Consider the following 25,062-nt stretch of genomic DNA (forward strand, 5'->3'; position numbering starts at 1 on the left):
TTTTACTCACACTATCTATATTTTTTTTAAATTTGTGGCGAAAAGGGAGGGGGGCTCTAAATCCCCCGCTGCATTGCATAAGCCAGGTGAAAGTACCTGACTTTTGAAGCGGTGATTATATTCATACGCAAGAAAAGACTGATCACGTGACTAATTTCATGTTATGTCAATTTCATTAGTAGTGTCACATGAGGAAATACATTGGCAAATGTAAATATTCAATTATATCTTTGATACTTTCATTTTGAAATCATTCCCGATATAAACTGACACACAATTAAGCGACATTTCAACTTAATATAAAATCCCATATCTAAGAAAGAAAACAAAATAAATTGCAGATACATGTATATTCAATAAGTGTCTAGTTTGTTGTAATATGGGGGATATCTAAAGAATTATGAAGAATTTATCCCCATGCTTTTTTTTGTTTTTTAAAACCCCACAATACAACCAATTCAGACATTTATTCCATACACAAAGAACTGTGTACAATATTAAAGAGATAATCATCGAAATTAGATTGGCTTAGAGCGTGGCACAATTCGTATCTGCACACTTGTCCTAGTAAAAATTAGAAATAACCTGAACTTATGGGTAACAAAATCAATAGAACTCTGAATGATGTGCATCAAATATCAATTCAAAGTTATGCTCACCATAGCTAGATCATGTCTATTTTTAGAAAACATAGATCGCATTCTTAGTAAAGATGTAAAGAACCCAGAACGAGAGCAAGAGTGAGCTTTATATTTTCGGAAATTAAACATTTATATGTTGCTCAAAATTAGTAAATCCATAAAGTATTTCAACTGAAAGATGTAATATGACAAATTGTTTTTCTTAATTAGCGCTCCATACTGTTTTTCTTAATCCTTAAATTTCATCAAAATTCTTCGACAAAACCACATATCGGGGACCATCTGAGGCTCTAGTCGTGCACGGCTTGTGTTTCACAGAACATGACGTTATTTTCCACGGCTGGGTGGATACAACAGTGCAGAGTACAGCATACATTCAAAGGTTGAATAAAAAATATTAATGTGCACACCATACTGTTACATTATGTGTGTATCAGTACTTTACATTTAATAAACCTAAAACACTTATTACATATATATGTCAACAACTTACAAAAATATAAAATTACAATCAAGATGAACCAAATAACAAATGTGTCCAACATATCGGAGGACAAGCGATTTGAACAGGCATACCCTTCTTGTTTTTCTATGTCGTCTGTTCCAATTTGTTCAGAAATTCTTTGCTCTTCTTTTTCTAAAACAAAACAAACACATCCATAAACAAAAATACGAACATCAAGTACCGGAGTCCGATCTCTCTTGCAGTTACCTGTAAATCATGGTATGATAGGAAGAAGGACCTTGCCATAAGAAATCTATATACAAAATATGAAAGCTCTTATCTTAAATAGTTCATGGGAAAATGAATAGATCAAATTTTTACTAAGATTAGGTAAAACTTCAAGATTATGGTCACAAGGTCAAACATGGAAGTAAATCAAGGTCTTCCCATAAAAATCTACATGTATATACAAAATATAAAAACTTTTCCTTAAATAGTTCAGGATATATTGCTTAGGTCAGGTTTTTTAAGTAGCTCAATGTCAGAAGATGAAATATGATTGTATCATTGGTCGTTTTGTCATAAAGAATCTATATACAGAATATGAAATCCCTACATTGAATACTTCTGAAAATATCTAGTATGTTGCAAAGTAGGTCAAATTTCAAAGTCACAAAGTCAAAGGTTATAGTATAAAATAAAAGGTATTGTCATAAGAAATTTAAATGATCGATCTTTCAGGATAGGTAAAAAAAATTAAAAAGTAGGCCCAACTCCCACTTTAAGGTCAAAAGCCAAATAAAGTCTTGTCATAAATAATCTCTATACAAAATAAGAGGCCCAAGGGCCATATCGCTCACCTGAATCATCTTGGCTCATATCTACAGATTTTCCCTATATATTAACATGAAAAACTTTGATCCCTATTGTGGCCGCAGCCTACCACCGGGGGTAATGATTTTTACAAACTTGAATCTGCACTATGACAGGAAGCTTTCATGTAAATGTAAACCTTTCTGGTCCTGTGGTTTTTTGAAAAGAAGATTTTTAAAGATTTCCCCTCTATATTCACATGTTAAACTTTGATCCCTTATTGTGGCCCTACCTTATCCCCGGGGACCATTATTTTAAGAAACCTGAATTTGCATTATGTCAGGAAGCTTTCATGTAAATGTAAACCTTTCTGGTCCTGTGGTTTTTTGAAAAGAAGATTTTTAAAGATTTTCCCTATTTACTAGTATGCAAAACTTTCGATCTCCTATTGTAGGCCCACCCTACCCCCCGGGGCCATGATTTTAACAAACTTGAATCTGCTCTATGTCAGAAAGCTTTCAGGTAAATGTAAACTTCTCTGGCCCAGTGGTTCTTGAGGGTCTTGTGGAACATTCGAAAGGCTCTCGCAGAACTATCGAAAGCGCTTTGTACGATTCCCGAGAGAGACTTGCGGAGATCGCGTGACGACTATCATTTAATTGTGCGGTGTTAGAACAATTTCTGCACAACCATCGTACGGATTATAGCTATCCCGTTATAACGAGTTACTTATCTAGTTATAGTGAGTTAATTATCTCGCTATAACGAGTTAATTACAACTGCAATTTATTATAATGAGTTCGTATCTTTGGAAACGTTAAATCAAATGGACCTTATTTTTCTGAAATCTCATCATAACGATTAGAAATTATTCAAACTGCCAAAAATTAAATCAGAGAATAATTATTCATTACATCGGGTGTGGGATAGTAATAATTATTCATTACATCGGGTGTGGGATAGTAATAATTATTCATTACATCGGGTGTGGGATAGTAATAATTATTCATTACATCGGGTGTGGGATAGTAATAATTATTCATTACATCGGGTGTGGGATAGTAATAATTATTCATTACATCGGGTGTGGGATAGTAATAATTATTCATTACATCGGGTGTGGGATAGTAAATTTCCACCGAGTGGAAAAGATTCACCATCTGGTGATTATATGAAAAAGTTAACTCTCTGGCTTATAGACGATTTACGAGTACGTAAGACGATTATGTGTTTTTCAAAAATGTGCAAAATTACCATCCTCGCATGCTTGTCTCTGTCCTCCTGTTCAGAATATGTCGACATAGCGGTATCAATCTCCTTTCGGAGCTCCTTCAACAAATTTAGTGGTTTCTGATTCTCAGTCATGATGGAGGTGAAATCTGGATCAAACAAACGTATCAATCAAAAATCAATATGCAGTGGTACTGAGGATGACTGTATTGTATTCATAGACCGGTTGACAGCATGTGTGGGTTTTTTTTAAATATTACCTTGATGCACCTTTTTGCCGCCCTTCCTGCTGACAAAGACATCTCGGACTTTATCAATGAGGTATATGACGAGTTCATCTGAGCGGTCCAGTTTGGTTTTCTGATGGACAACATTGATGCTCTCACAGAGAATTGCCAAGAACATGGTCAAGAGGAAATACACAATGAAAAGGACATACGTGAAAAAGTAAAACTGTGCCATGAGTGGATCCGCCTCATTGATTTCGTTAAATTTACTTTTACCAATCATGCTAATAAAAAGTGTTCCAAGCGATTGGAAAATATCATAGTAAGACTCCAAGCTTCGCCCAAATAGAAGATATCCAAGTATAGCATAGAATACAAATAGACAAAGAAAGAAGACTCCAAACCACACTAAATCCCAAGCACAATTGTCAAAAACACGGAATACCTGTCCAATTCTTTTGTCATATCCTAGAATCCCAAGCAATCTCGTTGTTCCAAGAAATAATAACAAGCCAATGAGAACTACAAGCAGGAAATCCCAATATGCGATGTGTTGAAAATTGACAAAAGCCTTTGGATCTTTCAGGAACTTTCCTAAAGTTTCGTTTGCTAATAGCATCCTGCCAGCATACATAGAAATTGCAACTAGGCTGAGGAAAATACCCACTAATTCTAACACGAGCCACGTACTTCTGAAAAATTGTAAGCGAAGTTTATAAAAGTGGTATGCTACTCTTATCATTTGCGCCACCAAAAACAGCACAAAGCAAACTTCACAAAAAATGACATAATATCCGGTTGATCCTATGTGGTGATAAATTCGAAATGGATATATGGAAGACATCGTCATGACACCTCCAACTTCCGGGAATTCCGCCGCGAGCATACAGTATGCAAATACATTAAAATCAGAATTATACACAGTAAATTCAAAGAAAACCGCTCTGGTAGACCTATCTATCCATAGGTGGTCGGTTAATTCTTTCATGGTTCTGTTCGTAAAATCGAGATTTACATCTAGTTCTGCAATGTAACCTCCACCAGAATACGTATTGTAATAACCTAAAACGGGAACTCCCCAGATATTCACCGGATTAATGTACTTCCAGGCCTTGAAGGAGAAAGAATATGCTTCCACCGCAATGTCGCAAGGAGATTGTTTCCATCCAAAACAAAAGCTGCGTGCTTCTTCATTAATCATGTTGTACGAGGGGTAAGTTTTCACGGTCCCAAATGGATGGATTGTGTCCTCATCTACAAGACATACCATGTGCATAATATTTGATTGAATGCATGATTCAAAATTCAATCACTTCAATCATTGCCAAAAAAAACGTCAAAATCAAATGTTTAGTAAAATATTAACCTTCTACAACCCTAACTTGTCTTAGTCTCGGAGGCCCAACTCTAAAATTCGTCTGGCCAGCTGTAAACTGCCTGTGTCTCCAGTGAAGCCGCTCTCCATTATATTCCTGTTCCGGGAATAATGTTGGGAACGCCACCTTGTGAAGCCAATCCATGTACTGGTTGGTTGTTTTTATCTGATTTGAAGAAAACCATTTTCTTTTTAAATATAGTTGCATTTTCCATGTACCTATGTTTTTTCAAAGTATTTTATTTTTCATTTAAAAAACATAAAATCTTCTAATACATGTAAGGAATAAAGTCTAGGATGTTAGTGATATGGGGAATATAACAAGAGGCCCAAGGGCTTTAAGGGGTCACTTTGAGTATGCACATTTTTTGGTCTTTAGAAACTTTTGTGTCACTTGTGTGTTTTTTATACTCCATTTTTACATAAACTTTGTTATAGATGATTGGTATAACCAGTATACACAAAAATTGATAATTTACCATTCTTTTCTAGGAGAGCAAGTTTTATCACATCACAATGAAATGGTATTTTCTGAAATGTTGAAATTGACCTTCAAAGTTGGCAGAAACAGCACTTTCCCCATTTAAGGACAAATGGACGTTTCTCAAAAATATATGATTTTTCATGACATTTTACGTACAATTCACTTGCATTTTATTTCTTTTCTACAAAACATATTGGGGTATATTTACCGTGGACCATCGTGACCATGGTAAAAGATTCAGTAACGCACGGGTTCCAGATTGTTGAAGCCATCGGTCTATTTATTTTTCTCAAAAACAAAATAAATGAGGGTTTTCTTTGTCTAAAACATATCGCACGGAACGCACACATGTACAGTGTATTAAGAAACAGAATATGTCCCACACTTTGAATGAAAGTAGTTACTTTTCTCAAACACTGGTGTTTAATATCGAGTACCTAAGAAAATTCGCACGGATGTTTGCTTCATGGTTTGAAATAATTTGAGAAAGAGCCATGACAATGTGTCACAAGAATATAAAAAGACATTCAAATTCTTACTAAATTGGACTTCATATTAGTCTTTATTTTGACAAAATGTTTGAAAATGAAAATAACGCAGGGTGAAAAGATGTAGCGTTACCAAGGTGAAAATATATCAAAGATTCCCATATTGATTAATATCATCCAGTAAATTCACAATTTAAAGTTTTTTCGTCACAGAATGAATCTATTTTTCTTTTCGTAGCGCATGATACATAAGTCTTCCTTGCATTTTTTCGCGATATACCTCCTTATCATCTATCATTTACAGACAAACTCTAGAATGTCTGCATTCCTTCTGAACTGTGTAGGAGCTTCTCGTCAATGAAACGATTAACAAAAACGCAGTCAATCAGAATCCTTGGCACAACGAAAATGAAATGATATTGAAACCATATAGTTACTTGTACTTACACGTATATCCCCCTGTACCTCGGTAACTTTTCTTAATTAGGACCCATTCGTTACACGTAAATCCCCCTGTACCTCGGTAACTTGTCTTAATTAGGACCCATTCGTTACAGGTAAATCTGCCTGTACCTCGGTAACTTGTCTTAATTAGGACCCATTCGTTACAGGTAAATCTGCCTGTACCTCGGTAACTTGTCTTAATTAGGACCCGTTCGTTACAGGTAAATCCCCCTGTACCTCGGTAACTTGTCTTAATTAGGACCCATTCGTTACAGGTAAATCTGCCTGTACCCAGGGCCGTAAATTAACCTTCAATTTGGAGGAGGCAGGAAATTAGGCGGGGTCTGGAGGCCGCCCAGGCCCCCAGACGCTGAGCACATTTTGTGCACACTGAACACGTTTCGTGCAAAATCCTTGATTCTAGGGCCTTCTAAGATGTTACTTGACTAACTCATTCTAAAAGAAAGATTTGGAATGCTTTTTAAGGGAGGTATCATGTTCTTAGTTATTGGAAACAACATAAATTCTAATGAACTTTAAATTTTAAATTTTTTTTGCTCAAAAGTTGGAGGAGGCAGCTGCCTCCTCCGCCTCCATGTAATTTACGGCCCTGACCTCGGTAACTTGTCTTAATTAGGACCCATTCGTTACAGGTAAATCAAGTTAACTGGTCTTGGGAGCTGTCACAATAGGGGACCAGTTAAGAGAAAAGCAGGCTGACGTAATCAGAGTTGTGATTTAAACCCGGGACAGGGGACATGTTGAAAATGGATTAAAAACAAGCAAGTTTTGATTTCCCTGTGACGGTTTTGTGCATTGCTGTTAAATATTTGAAAACAAGTTGTCTATTGCGTAAATCCAGGCACATCTGAGTCGAAACGTCGGTCGAAGCATAAACCGTCACCGACTCCGGCATTTACACGTTTTCCAGAATCAAAATATGAATGCTTGCGAAGAGAAGTCGATGACTGCTATGCCTCTCGACTTCTCTAAAGAGAAGAGCGGTATACTAGTATGCCGTGGGTGGTTTTTTGTTGTTGCCATGGTTCGAATCCTCCTCATGCAACACTTACTTTGCATTTTCAATACTTTTTTTTCATATCTTATATATTGATTTGTATATTTTCCTTCAATAATCTAGTTTAAATGCAATCCATTCTTTATATAAAAGACATTAAAAGAGATTATTCAAACGTAGTCAAGTGGAACTACATACACGTATTCTCGTCGGGCCGTGGTCTATTTTATTCCACGGACAATAATCATTCATTCTGGGTTACTCGACGAAAAATAAGCAAGCCATACAAGAATATTTCACATTCTTGCTCAACATTATTCTTAGACGGAAATAAACGAAAATTTTATACCATTTATCTTTTATTATCATCGTAATATACACATTTCTCATTATATACTCATGTCTATTAATTACCCAAAGGAAATGAAATACAGAAATTGTACGTTACATTTACTCAGCCTTGGGTGCTTTCGACGATGATGGAAATCTTGCCATGTTACATGTATCAAATGCTCATTGAAATGGAAATGGGATGCAGTAATTCGGCATAAGTTTAAGGAAATCATGAAATACATTTTGCATTTGACTTTATTTCGTACATCATGGCAAGAATTTGGGTAAGTCTTCGTAAAATGTTATAGATAAATCATAGATCTAAATTGTTTAAGTAATGGTAATGACTCTTGGAAGAAAGGAAAAATACATAAATAACCTAAATAAAATATTTCAATACATATATCCCTCTTCCTCGTCTGGAAGTATCACTTAAAGCTAACAGAAGCGTGAATTAACGATTTTAACTGTCCGATTTCAACTTTGGTAGGATATTTTAGTATATTTATTTTGACTCTTTATAGTATTGCCAAATATGTGCATTTTCTAAAAAAGTGCCCCATCCCCCTGGACTCCCCCCCCCCCCCAAACTTCACTCACATGGGGTTTACGACTGATTAGTATAACCATTATGTACCAACCTTGTTGAACTGCTTTACCCCAGTGACACTGGGAGTCAGAAGGCGATCACTTAAGTCCTTTTTCACATAATAAGATCCAGTATCTCTGTTACTAAAACTGATGCTGTATATTATCCACATGTAGACCACTGTGATCAGTACTTGTTTTACTGAGTCCATCATCTTTATGTCGCGCATGCGGTCATCTCGAGCTTTTTCTAAAAGCGAGTGGTTTAGTGGCGGTGCTGGAATGCGTATGCCTGGAAAATATTTCGCAATGTATTGCAAAGTGGTTTGAGAAACATTCAGATTTGCTTTAACAATCTCTAGCCTGTGCGTGTATAACCCGAATTATAACAATAATTTTAGGATTTTTTCTTCGTTTTGGAATATTTTCTAACCGTTCAAACTTACTTTGCTCCTGTCCATATCTTTGTCTGTAATTTTTTAGAACGATTTCACGAGTTAATCCAGAGGGTCGGAATCGCTCCGTTTGTGAGAAAATTAAAGCAAATACTGCTGCCATCATCACAACCTAAAATGTAAATGCAAGATATGTATTTTATACATCGCAGATTCGGAATGTATACTGATAAAAAAAAAAAAGCATAACGCAATTTCAAACTCATTTGAAGACATTGGTAATGATATCTGAATAATACAAAAATCCAATACATTGATACTTAATAATTGATAACACAAAAATGATGTAAACGCTGGTTTAATAATCATAGTATCACAAACACTAATGATAATTACAGTCATTACCAGTTCAAGGTCACCCAAGTTCAATATCTAGTCCCCCCCCCCATCCTGACAACGCCTTCCCATGGACGCAATTAAATCTCTAAAAACTGATTAGGGATGTTGTTCCACTCTAACTAAAGAGCTTGGGGCAGTTGTAGCAGAGTCGGTGGCTGTGGATGTGTTTGGAGGATGCCCCTATTCTGTTCGTCCGATGCATATTTGATAGGATTCAAATCATAATTTATATCATTACATATCAAATTATCGATATTTGAATCTGTATGATCAAGAACCTGGATATTGTGTCTTTGCAGAACATCACGTGTTAGACTGGCAGTATGTGGAATGGCGTTGTCATGTTGGAATACTGCTCCGGGATGCTGCATTATTGGAACCAAGTGTGGATGTACGACTTCTTTAATATACCGTTGAACCGTCAAAGTACCCTGCATGTGAACCAATGATGTCCTGCCTGTATAGGATATTGCTACTCAAATCACAACACTACCCCCTCCAAACCGGTCAGCCTCCTGCATGCAATTTTGATCAAAACGTTCATTTTTGCGCCAATACAGATCTGAGTCTTCCATCAGTTCTCTACAGTAAAAATCGAGATGCCTCGCTGAATCAAACTGTCCGCCAGCGTTGCCATGAGCCTGAGATCATTGAAGTCGGTTCCGGCGATGTTGCGGAGTCAGAGCAATGTCAGGAACAGGTCCACGTGCTCTAATCCCAGCATCCCGCAGTCGATTACGAACAGTCTGATCTGATATTCTGCGAATCCCAGGAATGAGGAATGGCAGATGCTGTACTAGATGACACTGCCGTGAATTGTTCACAGAGATGACGCAATAGGATGACGCGATCCTGTGCTGCTGACTGTACGCGTGGTCTACCCGCTCTATTACGATCAGTTGTTGAACCATTCTGTTGATATTTGCTACAAAGGCGAGATAAGGTGCTTTGTGCACATTGCATTTCTCTTGCAACTGTAAATTGTGACACCCCTGCTTCCAGTCGTCCAAATCCGTTGTTGTGTTCAGCGTCATTCAGACGTAGCACTTCTCAAAAAGCGGTTATATTTAAAGACAACGCTATTAGATACCGAGAACCGGTGTTATTGATAGGTGCATGCATCACGTGCAGTAGGAACTTACAGCAATCGAGTTACAGAGACAGATTTTAGAATTTTATGAAGACATGTTTTATTGTCCTCAAATTCTATAGAATATATATCTATTGTCACATATTTGCAGTGATTTTCTTTTGATGTTCAGGAATTGTATCTGGTTATTTTCAACAGATTCTTTTTATCACATATGCGATAATAAGAGCTCCTCCCACCTTGTTATCGCATGGGCGGTACTAACATCAGGATTGCACAATAGAAACAAAACATATATTTCATATTTTGATGAGTGCATTTCTTACACAATTTCAAACAAATCAGAAAATTATCTTACAAAGAAAATATGTAATTTGTGATTAATACTGCAGGGATAATCAGTTTTTGTGAAGTTACATTTGTTGTTTCATGGGTAAAGCATGCGCTGATCGATGTCTGGGGACTTGAAGCACAGGGGCTCGGTTTTCAGATATTGAAGTTTTGTATTATTTGTTCCTGAATAATAAATTGAAGTTTTGCATGATTTGTGTCCGAATCATAGATTATATAAATAAAAACCACCACCAAAATCCCCATTTTTCTAGGTTTTAAAAAAGGTGTATCATGTGTACATTAACGAAAGTAAAGGGACGACACTCGCCATCTTGGATTTCTGTTTTTAACAATTTCTACTCTCTGCCTACCGGTTTCTGGCGAGATCTATGTTAGAAAAAGATCCAACGACTTCTCGCTATCGTCTCTTTATGTCTACACGCCGTATTAAAGATCCAGTGACCCGAAACATCCTCGATACCTGCCCCTACTTATCGAAAGCAACGAAGTTTGCATCGAGTGACATGACGCCTACCGGAGCTCTCCATATAGTCACTGGGGTGTTCCGAATGTATACGGTAAGTCCAGAGAAATCAACACCGCAAAAACAACAGATCTTAAAGTGTTGACTTTGCTTTAAAATGGTCACAATTTATTGATGATTGGTTTACGGATTTCAAAATTTTTAAATCCGTTCGGAGGAGGTAAAAAAAAAATTCAAATGACAAAATGTCAAGTAATAAAAATTAACTTGATTTGAGGTCAATGTTTTATTATCAACTTTAATATTCTCTTCACTGTCACGGTGGTATATAGCGACTATTGTGCACCTTGGCAACAATGCTGTTTCCTTCAAAAATGTTATTTGTTTATTAAATTGACTTTCTATCATTATCAAATGTCCATTGTTTACCGTTTAATTATGTAAATCCCAAAATAAAAGAACCACATCGTTTTTCCATTCAAAAGATGGCATCCATGACGTATATAGGGACGCACTAATCACCTGAAGTACTAAAATCCTGACTGACCTTACCAAGCATATATTTTGTCTAAAAATTTACTTTTAAGTTTTAAAGTCTTATTCATGAAGGCAAGTAAAGTTATAAATAAAATTCATGAACCCTATAAACATTTATTTAAAAAATCTGAATTTTACATAGGTCAGATCAATTTATTGTTGGTAGTCAACAAATTTTATACAATGAATGAATTCAATAATGTTAAATGTTTTCAACCTCTTTCAATATATGAAGAATTACGCATATTAATTATGAAGAATATTTCTTTAAAATTCATTAATAAGAATTTAAAAGTGTATCCTCGGCAAAATGTATGCACGGTAAGGTCAGGTAGAGTTATACTTGTCTAGGTGATTAGTGCAACCCAACGTACGTCATGGATGCCATCTGAAAACAAGTGTTTGTTTTTATTTTGGGATTTACATATCTAAATGGTATGCAATGCATAACTAATGCTAATTAGAAGTTAGTTTCATAAACATATAACTTATTGGAAGCAAACAGCATTGTTACTAAGGTGCAGAATAATTGTTGGCACCGGCTGAAGTTGACTGATATTCCACACATGACATATGAATATTATGGACTGTCCCGAGATTTCGACTGGTCTGTGCAAATATCCAGTCCAGCGGAATCTATTTTCTTTTCTTTAATTTTTTTTTTTTGGTGAAAAGGAAAAATTACAGCGTCGGAAATATCAAAAGGAGTGAAAAACCATTTTTTTTTTCAACATCCCAAAACATCAGTGCGGCGGATCCGTAAACCAACTCAATAAAAAAAAAAAGGCCTTATTTTGAATAAAGTTCTTGCACGTCGTATTTAAGTTGAATTGTAACATTCTTTAAAACTTTGAAAATAAACAATGAACACAGTGTACAGTTTTGCATATCAGACCCATAGAATGATTCTAAATGGGGGAGGGGGATTTTTAAAAAAAAAATTCTTCTTAAAAGAAAGACAGTCCATAAGGGGGGGGGGGGGTGAGATTACTCTTAATCAATTTCCCTTAAGGATAGGAAAAAAGTGGATTTACAAATAATTGGTCAAGATAAGTTGAAATGGGGGAAGGGGAGGTTTGCATGAACCCCCCCCCCCCTCACGCCTTCTATGGGCCTGCATCTTGTGTTTGTGTAACCGAACGAACACTGATGAGTTAACGACAATACACTTACAATACTTGTATGGTATATCAGCCTTCAATTTGATATTTATATAGCAATGTGTGGATAAACAGATGTTCTTTTGATCATGTGCCCGTGGTACTTTGTGCGTAAGTTAATCTAATGAGAATCATTCAGTTATTGGTAATAAAGTCACTAGGCTATATAAAATATCTCCCAAAAATTACATGGTTTACTATTTACAGCTTAATATGCTACAACATTGTCTGAATTCTTTGTTCTTCCGTGGAAAACATTCGTTTACTCAATTCAATTTAAATTCAGTGCTTATTTCAACTTAGACTTCTCTAGATTTATCGTATACATTCGGAACACCCCAGTGATTATATGGAGAGCTCCGGTAGGCGTCGTGTCACTCGATGCAAACTTCCATTGCTTTCGATAAGTAGGGGCAGGTATCGAGGATGTTTCGGGTCACTGGATCTTTAATACGGCATGTAGATATAAGCAGACGATAGCGAGATGTCGTTGAATCTTTTTCCAACATAGTTCTTGCCAGAAACCGGTAGGCAGAGAGTAGAAATTGTTAACAAGAGTACCGCTGACGGTACATAATACGCCCGTGAAATGCTTACATAGGGTGTTTTTCTTGTGCTATAATTTGTATAACTTTGCTTCAGGTATTATCAGCCATCATGAGGCTGTGACAACCTTTCATATGAACAAAGTGTCTTAGCTTAAAAATCTAGATTTCCTCAAAATGGACCAAGTTCAACAACCTGTAATTTTTTCAAAAATGGAAGAAAATCAAAATCCTTCCCCAGATGCACATCTTCAATACCCATACAAACACTCCACAAAATAAGATCGTCCTCACTTGAAAACTGTGGGAGGAGTTGGGCGGACAAATTATGTACCCTCCATAGAATATTAATTTCCAAATAGACTAAGTTCAACAACCTGTAATTTTCTCAAAAATTGTAGAAAATCAAAATCCATCCTACATGCACATCTTCAATACCCATACAAACACTCCACAAAACAAGAGATGTTTGTAAAACATATGCCCCCCATGGTGCAAAATTGAAAAGGGTTATACACACACATCATTTAATTGATAGTAGTATCATCAATTCAAAATATTGAGCAGACAATATCTTCCTATGTCAAGAGTGAATTGACCATGTGACCTAAAAATCAATAGGGGTCATCTACTCCTTATGCTGTACCAGTGTACCAAGTTTGGTGTCAATCAAGCAAATAATTCTTAAAATATAGGAGACAATATATTACTATGTCCAGTTCAACAACTGATTTTTTACCTCAAAATCAATATGGGTCATCTTCTCCTGAAGATGTACCAGTGTACTAAGATTGATGTCTGTCAAGAAAAGGGTTCTCAAGATACTGAGCAGACAGTATATTTCCATGTCTAGTTTGACCCTTGACCTTTGATCATGTGACCTCAAAATCAATAGGAGTCATCTTCTCCTGCAGATATACCAGTGTACTAAGTTTGATGTCTGTCAAGCAAAGGGTTCTCAAGATATTGAGCGGACATTATATTCTTATGTCCAGTTTTACCCTTGACCTTTGACCATGTGACTTCAAAATCAATAGGGGTCATCTTCTTCTGAGGATGTACCAGTGTACCAAGTTTGATGTCTGTCAAGCAAAGGGTTCTCTAGACATTGAATGGTCAGAATATTCCTATGCCCAGTTTGACCTTTGACCATATGACCTCAAAATCAATAGGGGTCATCTACTCCTTAGGATGTAACAGTGTGCTACGTTTGATGTTTTTCAAGCATAGGGTTATCAAGATATTGAACGGACATTATATTCCTATGTCCAGAGTAGATTGACTCTTGACCTTTGGATCTGAAAAACAATAGGGGTCCTCTTCTACTCATATCCAACCAACAAATGAAATATCATTATCATCAAGTGAATGGTTCTCAAGATATTGAGCGGACAACATGAGGGCGGAAAAATTATGTACCCTCCATATAATAATTATTTCCAAATAAAGGGGGAAAACTCCTGGAAAAGAGGTAGAAATGAATCAAAATTGCAGTATAATCTAGAGTGACCCACAAAGAAGCTACACAGCAAGTTTCAGCATGATATATGAAAGGGAAATGAAATTATAAAGAGGAAACCCCGAACGGACGGACGGACGGACGTACAGACATCACTGTACCACAATACGTCTCGTCTAAAGACGGGCGTATAAAAACAAGCCGTGAATCGAGGGCCCCCCAGAAATCCAAGATGGCGAGTGTCGCCCCTTTACTTTTTTTAATGTGCACATGATACACCTTATTTAAAACCTCGAAAAAAGCGGATTTTGGTGGTGGTTTTTAATTATCTAATCTATTATTCGGACAAAAATCATGCAAAACTTCAATTTATTATTCGGGAACAAATAATACAAAACTTCAATATCTGACAACCGAGCCTCTGTGAGTTGAAGCAGATGGGAAGCGTTATGTAACATACACACATACCTGTGACCGGTTTTTCACAGTCAGTAATTTATTTATAATACTCTCTCTCTCTCTCTCTCTCTCTCTCTCTCTCTCTCTCTCAAATTTTATAAAGAGTTTGCTAATGCAAGGTTTTAATCCTTTCCCTACTTTAATATTTGTGTTATAAATGGGTTGTTTTTTTTTTAAATATTTGTACAAATACATGTATAGAATTAAATTTCTGAATAATAATTTATGAAACCACTAATATGTGATTGATACTTACAGGGATAATCAGTTTTCGTGAAGTTACTTTTGCTGTTTTGCGGGTAAAGCGTATATATATGCACATGCATTTTCCGACGATGGTATATGGTAATCTACCCTAATCAGACCAAAAAGCACACGAAAAGATTCGGAGAAAAAACTGTTATGTGTTTCTTTTATTTATAAGCATAATTGTAGAAAATATACTGACTCGCTAAAGATACACAAGCTTTAATTTTCAGTAACACTTTTATTCGTTCATTCAATATATCGTTTACTTTTTACAACTATTATCTAAGAGAAGATAAATATCTATTTTAATGGATAAACAGCGGGTAGAGCCTCAGGTGGATTTGAGCGCGTTCGGTTGTTTTGATCACACATACTCTATTGGTGAAAGATCAGCACTGTTTGCGGTCCAAGGTAACGTGTCGACATTTTTTTTAAAAAATTTTTTAGTGAAGATAGTATTTTGCACGTCGCAACACATGAAACTGGACATTGTCTTATCAAAAAATTAAGGTTTGCTGTCGGATAATTGGCACGGCAATAGGTTGCACACCAATGTCAATGTGCCATTAAGATGTCAGATTGTCTTGAAAGACGTCCAAGCGGGTTTTGTGACCACTACAGATCGCGACCCACACCATACTGTAATCATTGGAGTCTGACATGTCAATTATGATTAAGGAACATCCCACAGCAACGAAAGCGGCTTGATGCCATAGAAGCGGAGATACCCCAGCAAAGTATCTTAGCTTATTTTTGGATTATGTGCTCCTGCTGTCTCATTCGCATTTTTTGTGCAGATCTAAATTGGTTGCACAAGTGCTGCAAACCGATGAAGCGATCCTGATGAATAAGCAACCAGTAGGAGGAAGTTCGGCAATTGTGGCAGTCGATCTAAGACATTAGAAGAGACGAAATATTGTGCTTTTGTGGACATTCGTTCTTGCCATAGCGTTTTGAGTGTGCATTCTTCTGTAAATTTGGACCCCCATTTTAGTCAATAAAATCCACTCGATTGACCAGGCCATGAGCTAAGCGTTGGTGAATTTTATTGATAAAATCGAACTCTTGTGTGCTACGAAACATGTTACTGGTGCTAAACTATTACTCCGGCTAAGTGCTTTCTCATAGATAACCATATCATTTACCTTGAGCAGTATCGAAGAAAAGACAATCTTTATAAAATGAATTGCACTGAAACAACTCGATACACAGCACAGACCCACCCTCTACCCAGAATTCCATGCGCTACGAAAACTAACACCTCCGTCAACATCTTGTAAAAGTTTCTAATATCCAACATTTATGTTTTGGACTAAATATTTAGGCATATTATGAAATGCTTTTGGTGCAATTAAATTGACGATTATTGTAAATTGTTTAAAATCACTGCTTTCTGATCCTAAATTTGGAACTACTGTACTTCGTAATATGCGTATGAATGTAGGGCATTCACGTGGTGGAGATTTAATGTAAACATGGAATCAAAAGTAAGAAAGGCTGTAAAAACTTGTAAAATAAGAGACAAACAGTTAGATGGTAAAAATGCACTTATCAAAGTGTCAGTGGGCTATGAAAGGAGCCTGATGCATGACCTGTTGCCAGAACTTTTGAAGGAAAGGAAACGAGAATGACTGTTTTAAATATATCATGTGATTATATTGTCACGTAATTCCAAGCGTTGACAGAAGTGTAAATGAAGCTTGCGTAATGTGCCCTCTCATTAGAGAATGAACACCGACCACCTTTGCATTTTGCTGCGTTCATCACTTGAAATATCGAACCTTAAGTCAAACCCGATCGTAAAAGCAAATCACAAGTGAAATGTATTTCATGTCCTCGTCTAACCAAAATGTATCATATAATGATGCCTGCATATTATTGAGGTAAACTAATGCATTTTCTACTGTTTAATTTTACCTTGTGATCTGTTTCTAGTTATTAGTTTGTGCATTCTTATGTAATGTTTAGACCCCTATTTTAGGCCTACCTTACCCCGGGGGCCATGAATTTAACAAACTTGAATCTACAAAATGTCAGGAAGCTTTGGTATGTTTCATTTTTTCTGGCCCAGTGGTTCTAGAAAAGCAGATTTAAAAATGACCCCATCCTTTTCAGGCATTTTCTTAATTATCTCCCCTTGAAAGGGACATCACCCTTCATTTGAACAAACGTAAATCTCCATTACCCAAGGATGGTTTGTGGCAAGTTTGGGTCTTGAGAAGAAGTTGAAAAGGTGAAAAGTTTACACACGACTATTAACAAAAATAGAAAGCACCTGAGTGACACAGGCGACCTAAAAAGAAACAAGCATTTTCGGTAAGCGCACATCTCCGGTTTGCTACGCTATTCCCAATAAATACTTGCATGCGTTTTCTTGGCGAACATGTTTTTATGCTATTTCATTCTATAAGTAAATACAGTGTAATTGGCAACTGAATTCTTGGCGTTTATTACATATAGTTTACCCGATTATTGCAATATGCATATGCAAGTGAGCAGGAAAATTGTTATCTTCGCATTTTCGTCTAAATTATCAAAAACTTTCCGAATGTACGATATGTTTATTGTAATTTTGAGGAATGCATGCTGTTTTAAAACGTGTAATTTCATTTTTTTCTTATTCCTTAAACAGTGCTATCGTATACATGCATGTGTGGAGTCCAGCTAAAAAATCACAAAGGTGCAATAATTACAGTTGGGGTATATGTATACGGGTAGAGTAAAACAGATACAAATGAGAAATAGGTACGCTTTTAAGAATTCATGTCAACTTTAAACTTCATCGATTTGTAATTCATCAATATAAAAATTGTAAAAGAGTTCAATATTTGAAAGCATAACAAAACTAAATAAATTATGAAGGGAACAAGATTACATACTTTCATTGGATCCAGAATACAGGCCGACTCAAAGAAGGCGAGGAAAAACTGTGCCAGCCACATCTCTGTTTTCGTTTTCCCCCACTCCATGCTAAACAACATGATGAAAAATGCTGAGGTTAAGCTTCCCGCTAGCGCTAAAAACCAGGCTATATAAGTAATCCAAAAGGGTAGTATTGTTCCATCGTTACTGATGACACCTTTTGCCACCAGAGTGCGCTCAAGTTCCTTGCTTTCTTTTAATAACTTGCCCATGAAATTGTTAATTACTGGGACAGAGTATTTGAGAGAAGAATCTTTGACATCGTGATCAACGAATCGAGGCTTGGCCTTTTTGAACAAGGTGACAACAAAAATGGTTGCTGGGGTTGAAATCAAAGTACTCATCAATGAGATGTACACTGTTTGCCATGAAAACTGCAGAGGACCTAATTTGATCATCGCCGGGTTTTCGTAATCGTCCTCTGGTTTGAAGTATACAGCATTGCCGATCATTGTCAGCATAATGAATAGTAGCAAGCACGATATTCGCTGTATACGACTAAAATGGCTGCTTGTCGGTCGGAAGTAGATAGAGATCCAGAGATGACTATCGGCAAGGTTTTCCTTATAGTTGATGAAGAACATGTTTTTGAAGGTTGTGACGTTTTCTTGGCCACAAACAGGAAGAACAGTATCCACTTGACAATCTAGACTGTCTAACGAGAGCCAGCTGCCACACATAAAGACATACCTGTACAATATTGAATGAAATAAGACAAATGATCAATATAATTTGAATAGAAAGACATCAAACATGAGTACATACAAAAATGTAATGAGCAACCATCTAGTATCATTCCATTCCTTATGTACAATGCCAACAGTACATCTAAGAAATAAATTTCATTTTTGAACATACATGAAGATATGTTCCCGTGAGGGTCCTCAGTACCCCCCCCCCCCCCCCCCCCCCACCTCGGGATCCGGGTTAGAGTAGGTCCCCAGTACCCCTTGCTTGTTGTAAGCGGCTACTAAATGGAGCAGTCCTTCGGATGAGACCGCAAAAACCAAGGCCCCATGTCACAGCAGGTGTGGCACGACAAAGATCCCTCCCTGCTCAAAAGCCGTAAGCGCCCAGCATCTATACTTATAACAAATTTTGCCAATAAACTCTGAAACGCTTGCTCCAGAGTTACTGCTTGCACCTTTAATATTATGTGAGGTGAAGTCCGTAAACTTACTTGATTAGTAAATATCGTAAAATTAATGAAAGACCTACTTTCATTTTCGATAAACTACCCTGAAATAGAAAAATGAGAGTTAAGTGGCCGATCTAAGCCAGTTTTCTTTTCTTTGTTTTTTTAAATGACAACTAAAGATAATACGTTATGAAGTAAATCCGTTGTTTATCGATGCTTGATTTTGATCTTATAGAAGAAATAAGTTTTGATAATTGTTGAATAAATAAAATATGCCTGTTCGTTTCTTCAAACCGTGATTTTAGTCTTGTGGAAAGAAGGTGTTGCACGTCCCATGTTAATTTCCCTAAAGGTGTTGCATGAAAGATCGAAAAAATTAAGTTATTCAAATATATGATAAAGCCATTTGGAACGCATGTCTTGATTCAATAATTTTTGAAAATAAGTTTAAAAGACGTGTATTGACAAAATTAGCCAAAATATTTCGAGTATAAATCAAGCAATAAGCGATTTATATGATTTTTAGTTTTAAAATGGAGAGGTATCCCCGAATTTCAGAAAAACTGCCTCCGTGAAACAAAATAAATTTAGCATGAACATGTTCTTCGAGTTTTCCTCTAAAAAACTGTCGCTTTGAAATTTTGTTTCACGAGGGCATTTTTTTGTAAATTTAAAAAAATCGAAACGACTTCACAGGTAATATTTTCAACTTCACCTGTACGTTAATTTTCCTTAGTAATGTAAGGTGTACTGCGTGTTTCAATGGGTAAGGTCGTCGACTCTTAGATGTAAAGATATTTGCTATTTTAAAAACGACCGGGTTCGACTCCCTCACGAACACATTTTTTTTTTTCATATTACGTTTTCCATCTCGATTTTTTTTTAATTGAAACACGCTTCTAGTTTTTATAAATGTTTCATGTCAAATCTCTGTTTATTACCATGTGCCGAGCTTGAAATAAGCTTCCAACCTGGACACTGCTTAGTTTGTGAATAGGACTCTCAACAAACACGCCGAATACAGCATGCAATACCTGTGCTTAAATAGTCAAGGCTGCTAACGAGAGCTTGTATGTTTTTCTGAATGAAAGTTGTTGACAAAGGCATGGTGCCTTTTACGAAAATCCGTTGTGAACTATGTAAAGCTTTGTAAGAAAAACTTTAAGGCCAAACAAGGTAAATAACCGTTAAACAGTTTGAGTTTATATGTATTCCAGTAGGAAATTTCTATGTTGAATCAATTTTTACAGGTGCATGTACTTCGAATAATGTTGAACTTTATAAATGCGTATTAAACTTCCCATATTTTGTTTTGTGGTCAGAGTCATGTACAGTTGCCAATTCTTGGTTGTACAAAATAATATATGTATACGAGTATAAGAGCTTCTGGACTGTAGTAATATAGAATATTAAATATTTGATACACTCGTAACATGTAACCGTATGCATTGTATCTGATACTCAGAAAAAAGTTCACGATTTCAAAAATGATCTTTAGACTACATGTATAATGTATTGACACATAAAATGTATTAGGCTTGTCCCTAGTATGTGAATGAAGGTCAGTTCTACGTCACGAGTGCTGGCGCGGAGCTCCGATTAGGGAAAATTCCCACTTCGGTGCAACACCCTCTTTCCAGAACGAAGCGAGGCAATATCATATACAACCAATCGCACATTCTTGGGCCTTCCAAGTTGCGATTGGTTTACAACATGATCAGCATAAAATCGTGTAGGTGTTCAGTGTTAGTTATACTTATAATGGCTTTCACTAGGCCGATATCTATCATTTTATGAAGATTTATAATTATATTACTTTATATACACATTTTATTCAACGAAGGATATCCCCCTTCGGAGACCAACAATCTGACACATCGATGAATTTTTAAATACGATATCCATCTGATATTTTCGATGTTCTTATTTTTCATAATCATACGACTAGCTTTTTGTAATAATTTATTTTAAAACAGTTACTGATATGTACAAACACAAAAAAGTTTTTATCTTGGTTGAACATGTTTTGTGATGACACAGATCTTGGAAGTAAGTAATAAGTCGAAAATTGTCCAATATGTCAGATATCGAATGGTCCGGAACTGTTCTGGGAAGTTATCGCCTTATAGCGTTAAAGTTAAAACAATTTACCGAAATTAGGTTGTACACTACCTGGGAATGTCCAAGAAACCAGGCCACTGTTTACAATATTACAGTTTTTCTGGCGGATCCAAAGGGGGGTCACGGGGGTTGGACCCCCCCCCCCCCCCCACCACCACTTTCGTCAGGAAATTACCCCCCTCAAACACCCCCCCCCCCCAATAAGCATTATAAAACCCCTTGAAAACCAAAATTAATGGTAGAACCCCCTTCCAAAAATCCCTGGATCCATCCCTGCATTCATGTAGTGGATTATGTTTTCGATAATTGCTTTTGACGAGAAGAAACGACGTGTATTCATAATTGTGCCCTTAGATTGTCGCACTGGACAAAAATAGCCATTAAAAACACATTCGCATTACTGAGTTTTAAATTTTGAAATATGAACGACCGTCCATTTTGTCTTTGGTCAACTATCGGCATGACGGATTACAGTTGCATTCGTAAAATCATTATCTAATTTTCAATACGGAGAGATAGCATTTATGTTACATAAAGAACATTTAATTTGGAGCTCCAAGTGACTTCCTAATAATCAAGTTTTATTCACTGTATACACTGAAAAAAATACCTAGTTGATTTAACTAGGATGCCTCGTAAAGACTTGCTCATAACTAGTAAGTAATGTATTTACTAAGCAGGATAGTAATGTAACTAGAAATATGACGTCATAAGCATCGTGACTCGTGTTGTCCGCGAAAACTGCAGCAAGGTCTACTCTGCGAGACGCCATTTTTATTGGGATGCTGGAGAGGGAACATTGACTTAAAAGGTTTGTCGTTGAACTTATGACTGTTTTTTTTAAAAATTCTTAATGTTTATTTATTAGAAATCCTACACACAGCTTGATATTTTTTAATATGCAACTTAATACATTTTGTTCTGTTTTTGTTTATTTAGATGCTGATGACTGTTTGGCAATCCTGTGTAAAGAAAAGTTTGATTAATCCTGATTACAGGTTCAAGAAATTCCACAGAAGATACATTCCCCATCGCAATCAAGATTGACCAGAAGATCATGTCGACTTTTAACTTCAGATTAAAGTCCTTTATGTTATCTTTTGTATTCAATTTTTTGAAGGATTAACAGGGCGATTTTACTTGTCCTATCAGTTAAATTACTAGAATGCTAGTAATTTTGGCAATGGAATACAGGAATGAAAAATTAGTAAATCTACTGAATGCATACGAATATTTACTATTGACTGAAGTAATGTTTTACTGTCTGATTAGTTAAATTACTAGTTAACAAATAGTAAACTTACTTAACACCTAGTAAAAACTACTTTTAAATTAGTGATTGTATGGACAGTAGTTTTACTAGTTTGCTTAGTGTATTTTACTAGTTATTTTTTTCAGTGTATGATATCAATAAATATAACATAACTAATGCACGTAATTATTTAAAAAAAATATCATATCAATCAATTTAGAAATTACCACCTTTTAACATTCACTTTTTTTTTTTTTTTTTTACTAATGTGCTTCCAATTTTCTTCGCGCAAATGCACTAAACTGCAAAGAACTCCCACAAAGGATTTCTATTTACCTCGTGCGGTCTTGAAGATCTTCTATATCGACACGATTTAGGTACCACGAAGACCATTCCCCCTCACCAGAGTTGTCATGAAATATATACAGGTATGTCAAGGGACCCAGAGGCTGGGATGTGGCCATCAGAAAATGATTTACACTGGCTGTGCGGAACTCCTAACAAAGTAAATAAAGGTATTAAAATCAAACATACTCTGAAATTTTGGGTATCCTTCAAAAAGATTTTTTTCTGGAATGCTAAAGTTTTGAATTCCTTGGCAATATTTCAGAAACTACGGTTGGTGAGCTGTGTTTTTTTAAAAAAAACCAGCAAGAGGCCCATAGGCCACAACGCTCACCCGAATCACCTTGATCCTGCTGTTCTTAGTCAGGAGATTTTTACCCGCTTTAATCCCATGACAATTTTGACCCCGTATTATGACCTCAACCTAGCCCCACGCGGATTAATTGTACTAGAATGAATCCTCACGACATGGACATACTTCAATATCAATTAATGATTAACATGGTCTTGCTGTCTGGAGAAGATTTACTTATAAAAGATTTCCCCCCTATATTCATGTATTATGTAAAATTCTATCCCCGATTTTAGCCCAAACTTAACCCTAGGGTCCATGACAAACAATTGAATTCACATGATTTGAGAGCGTTCCCATATTGATGTGATTTAGTGTGGCCCTGCTACTTTTGAAAAGATTTTTTATGTTTCAATTTTTCTAAATGTTCTCATGTAAAACTTTGAATCTCTATTGAAGTTCATACTTTGTCGAATATGAATGTGCACTACATTGGAATGCTTCCATATATTGATATTACTAATCATGGCCAGTGGAATTTGATAAGAAAATCTTAAAAGCTCATATATATATTTCGATGTCAGATTTTAAGGCCCCATCCTAATACACCATTTCCCGGCCATGAATTGATGAAACTTCAATCTGCAGTACCGGAAGCTGCGTGCATGGATCTGTGTGTCATGGAAAATTAAAAAAAAATCTGAATCTACATGTACTGTCATACAAAAATGTGATCCCCTACTGTGACTCTACCCTACCCTCAACGATCATGATTAGAATAAATCGGAATCTGCACTACCCGGGGATGGTTGAATATTATAACACTGGACATTGCTCTAGAAAACTAGATGTGTCGACACGACACGGATACCCCCGCCTGCAGTAAAGTCAAATGTAGGAAATCCATCGCAGCATAGCATTGAATTTGGTATTCAGATTGTATGTTACACGCATTTACTACAATGAAGAACTCAACAACAATCCTTTATATGTTTTAACAGCCATAAAATAAATAAATTTGGTCATAATCATAACTCTGACCCAGATAAAAAACTACTCGCCCACTTCAGATGCCTATAAATCAGAAACTAGGTGGGTAAGCGTAATTTATTGGTCTCCTGGCATAGATTACTGTTTTAACTACTTGCATGCCAAATTTCAAGCTACAGGTTCTAAAAATAACAGAGATATACGTCATCGTTCTCTCGATTTCACCTGTTTATTTTGACTATTACCGGTCCACACTTGTTGGTTTCTTGCATATGACAATATCACATTAAAAAACCCCAAAATATACACATACACAATGTTGTAGAGTTAATTTTTGTAAATTTTCTCTATCAATACAATACATACCATAATTCAAATTGAATTATCTCCCTTAGACAGTGGTAAATAAATACAATGATGATAAGAAAGATGATGGCATACAGACAGACAAAGTCACATGGCCCCAAAATCTATAGGTGTCTTCCTCTTATTGTAAAGTATTTCTGTACAAAATTTGAAAACTGTACAATGAAAACTGTTTGAGTTATCGTGTCACAAAGAAAGTGTTGACGGACAGACGGACGGACGGACAATGTGATTACGATAGGGCTTCCCGCATTTCATGCGGGTCCCTAACAACTCGCAGATCTAACACTCACATCTGCATTTTACATAACAAGAGTACCGCAAACGGTACAACATACGCCAGTCGGACAGTGAAATTAAAGCTGTAAGCACTTTATGCACTCAGAATTGATATAATACACATTCTGTATAGAAAAGCCTTAAAGTAGGGCATGGCGCAC

General features: G+C 36.2%; 1 protein-coding gene across 1 annotated transcript in view; it reads right to left on the bottom strand.

Annotated features, from left to right (window-relative positions):
* Nucleotides 1-34: 34 nt before the first annotated feature.
* The window catches only part of LOC125668141 (uncharacterized), a 118,803-nt gene continuing 93,775 nt past the window's right edge, over nt 35-25,062 (bottom strand). Inside the window, exons 19-26 of the mRNA XM_056161573.1 lie at nt 22,966-23,126; nt 18,076-18,808; nt 8,533-8,653; nt 8,140-8,378; nt 4,723-4,897; nt 3,390-4,610; nt 3,154-3,278; nt 35-1,278 (exon numbers count right to left, since the gene is read on the bottom strand). Of these exons, the coding sequence (XP_056017548.1) occupies nt 1,231-1,278; nt 3,154-3,278; nt 3,390-4,610; nt 4,723-4,897; nt 8,140-8,378; nt 8,533-8,653; nt 18,076-18,808; nt 22,966-23,126 (2,823 nt within the window). The 3' untranslated portion in view covers nt 35-1,230. The remainder of the gene's footprint in view (nt 1,279-3,153; nt 3,279-3,389; nt 4,611-4,722; nt 4,898-8,139; nt 8,379-8,532; nt 8,654-18,075; nt 18,809-22,965; nt 23,127-25,062) is intronic.

This window comes from Ostrea edulis, chromosome 4 (assembly GCF_947568905.1).
Source record: "Ostrea edulis chromosome 4, xbOstEdul1.1, whole genome shotgun sequence".
Classification (NCBI taxonomy): domain Eukaryota; kingdom Metazoa; phylum Mollusca; class Bivalvia; order Ostreida; family Ostreidae; genus Ostrea; species Ostrea edulis.